General features: G+C 41.5%; 1 protein-coding gene across 3 annotated transcripts in view; it reads left to right on the top strand.

The window, feature by feature from the left end:
* The window catches only part of LOC108628160 (uncharacterized), an 8,397-nt gene that overhangs the window by 3,280 nt on the left and 4,350 nt on the right, over positions 1 to 767 (top strand). For all 3 annotated transcript variants that reach the window (XM_026816278.1, XM_026816277.1, XM_026816279.1), the window contains exon 6: positions 87 to 617. In XM_026816278.1, the coding sequence (XP_026672079.1) occupies positions 87 to 617 (531 nt within the window). The remainder of the gene's footprint in view (positions 1 to 86; positions 618 to 767) is intronic.

Below are 767 nucleotides of genomic sequence, written 5' to 3'. Positions count from 1 at the left end.
CAATATAGGTATATACTAAGTTTCAGTCTTTCTAGTGTTAATCAATGTGTGCACTGAACGGCTCATATATTATAATAAAATCGTTTAGGTGGCACAGTGTGATGGCTGGGGTGAAGAGCGATCCCGAAGTGAAACAAGAGAGCAAATGGGAGAACGTTGGGAAGAATGCGCTCAAGTTAAACGTACTGATGTTCGGATTCGATTCCCTCTCGCGGAACACGTTCATCCGCAAATTACCGAAAACGTATCAGTACTTGAAAGAAAACTTGGACGCTCTTATACTTGAAGGGTATAACATAGTCGGTGATGGGACGCCGCAGGCACTCATCCCTATTCTCACTGGGAAAATTGAACTTGAACTTCCAGATACTAGGAAGCGCATGGGCTCGAAAGCGAACTATGTTAACGTGTATCCGATGATATGGAACGAGTACAAAAAGAAGAGTTATATAACAGGCTTTATGGAAGATGTTCATCACATTGGGACTTTTACCTATCGGCTCAAGGGCTTCAAGAAGCAACCGACTGATCACTATATGAGAACCTATTATCTGGCTGCCGCGCAGTATTTTAGACACTATAAAAAATTCTGTGTCGCAGGCATACCGAGGCACATGGTATTTCTCGTTTAATTGTTGCCAGACTGCGAATTTTATGCAATTATTCAAAAATTCATATAAGCATAAATGATAAAAGCAGCGTGTAATCTACAGCCTCGTTTATATATACAGGGTGGGCCAGAAATTGTAGTACAACCAGATAGGGGA

The sequence above is a fragment of the Ceratina calcarata genome, unplaced genomic scaffold, assembly GCF_001652005.2.
Source record: "Ceratina calcarata isolate Rehan_Ccalc_2016 unplaced genomic scaffold, ASM165200v1 scaffold505.2, whole genome shotgun sequence".
In the NCBI taxonomy this organism is placed as follows: domain Eukaryota; kingdom Metazoa; phylum Arthropoda; class Insecta; order Hymenoptera; family Apidae; genus Ceratina; species Ceratina calcarata.
Note: the sequence above shows the minus strand (reverse complement) of the source record. Positions and strands in the feature narration are given on the sequence as shown.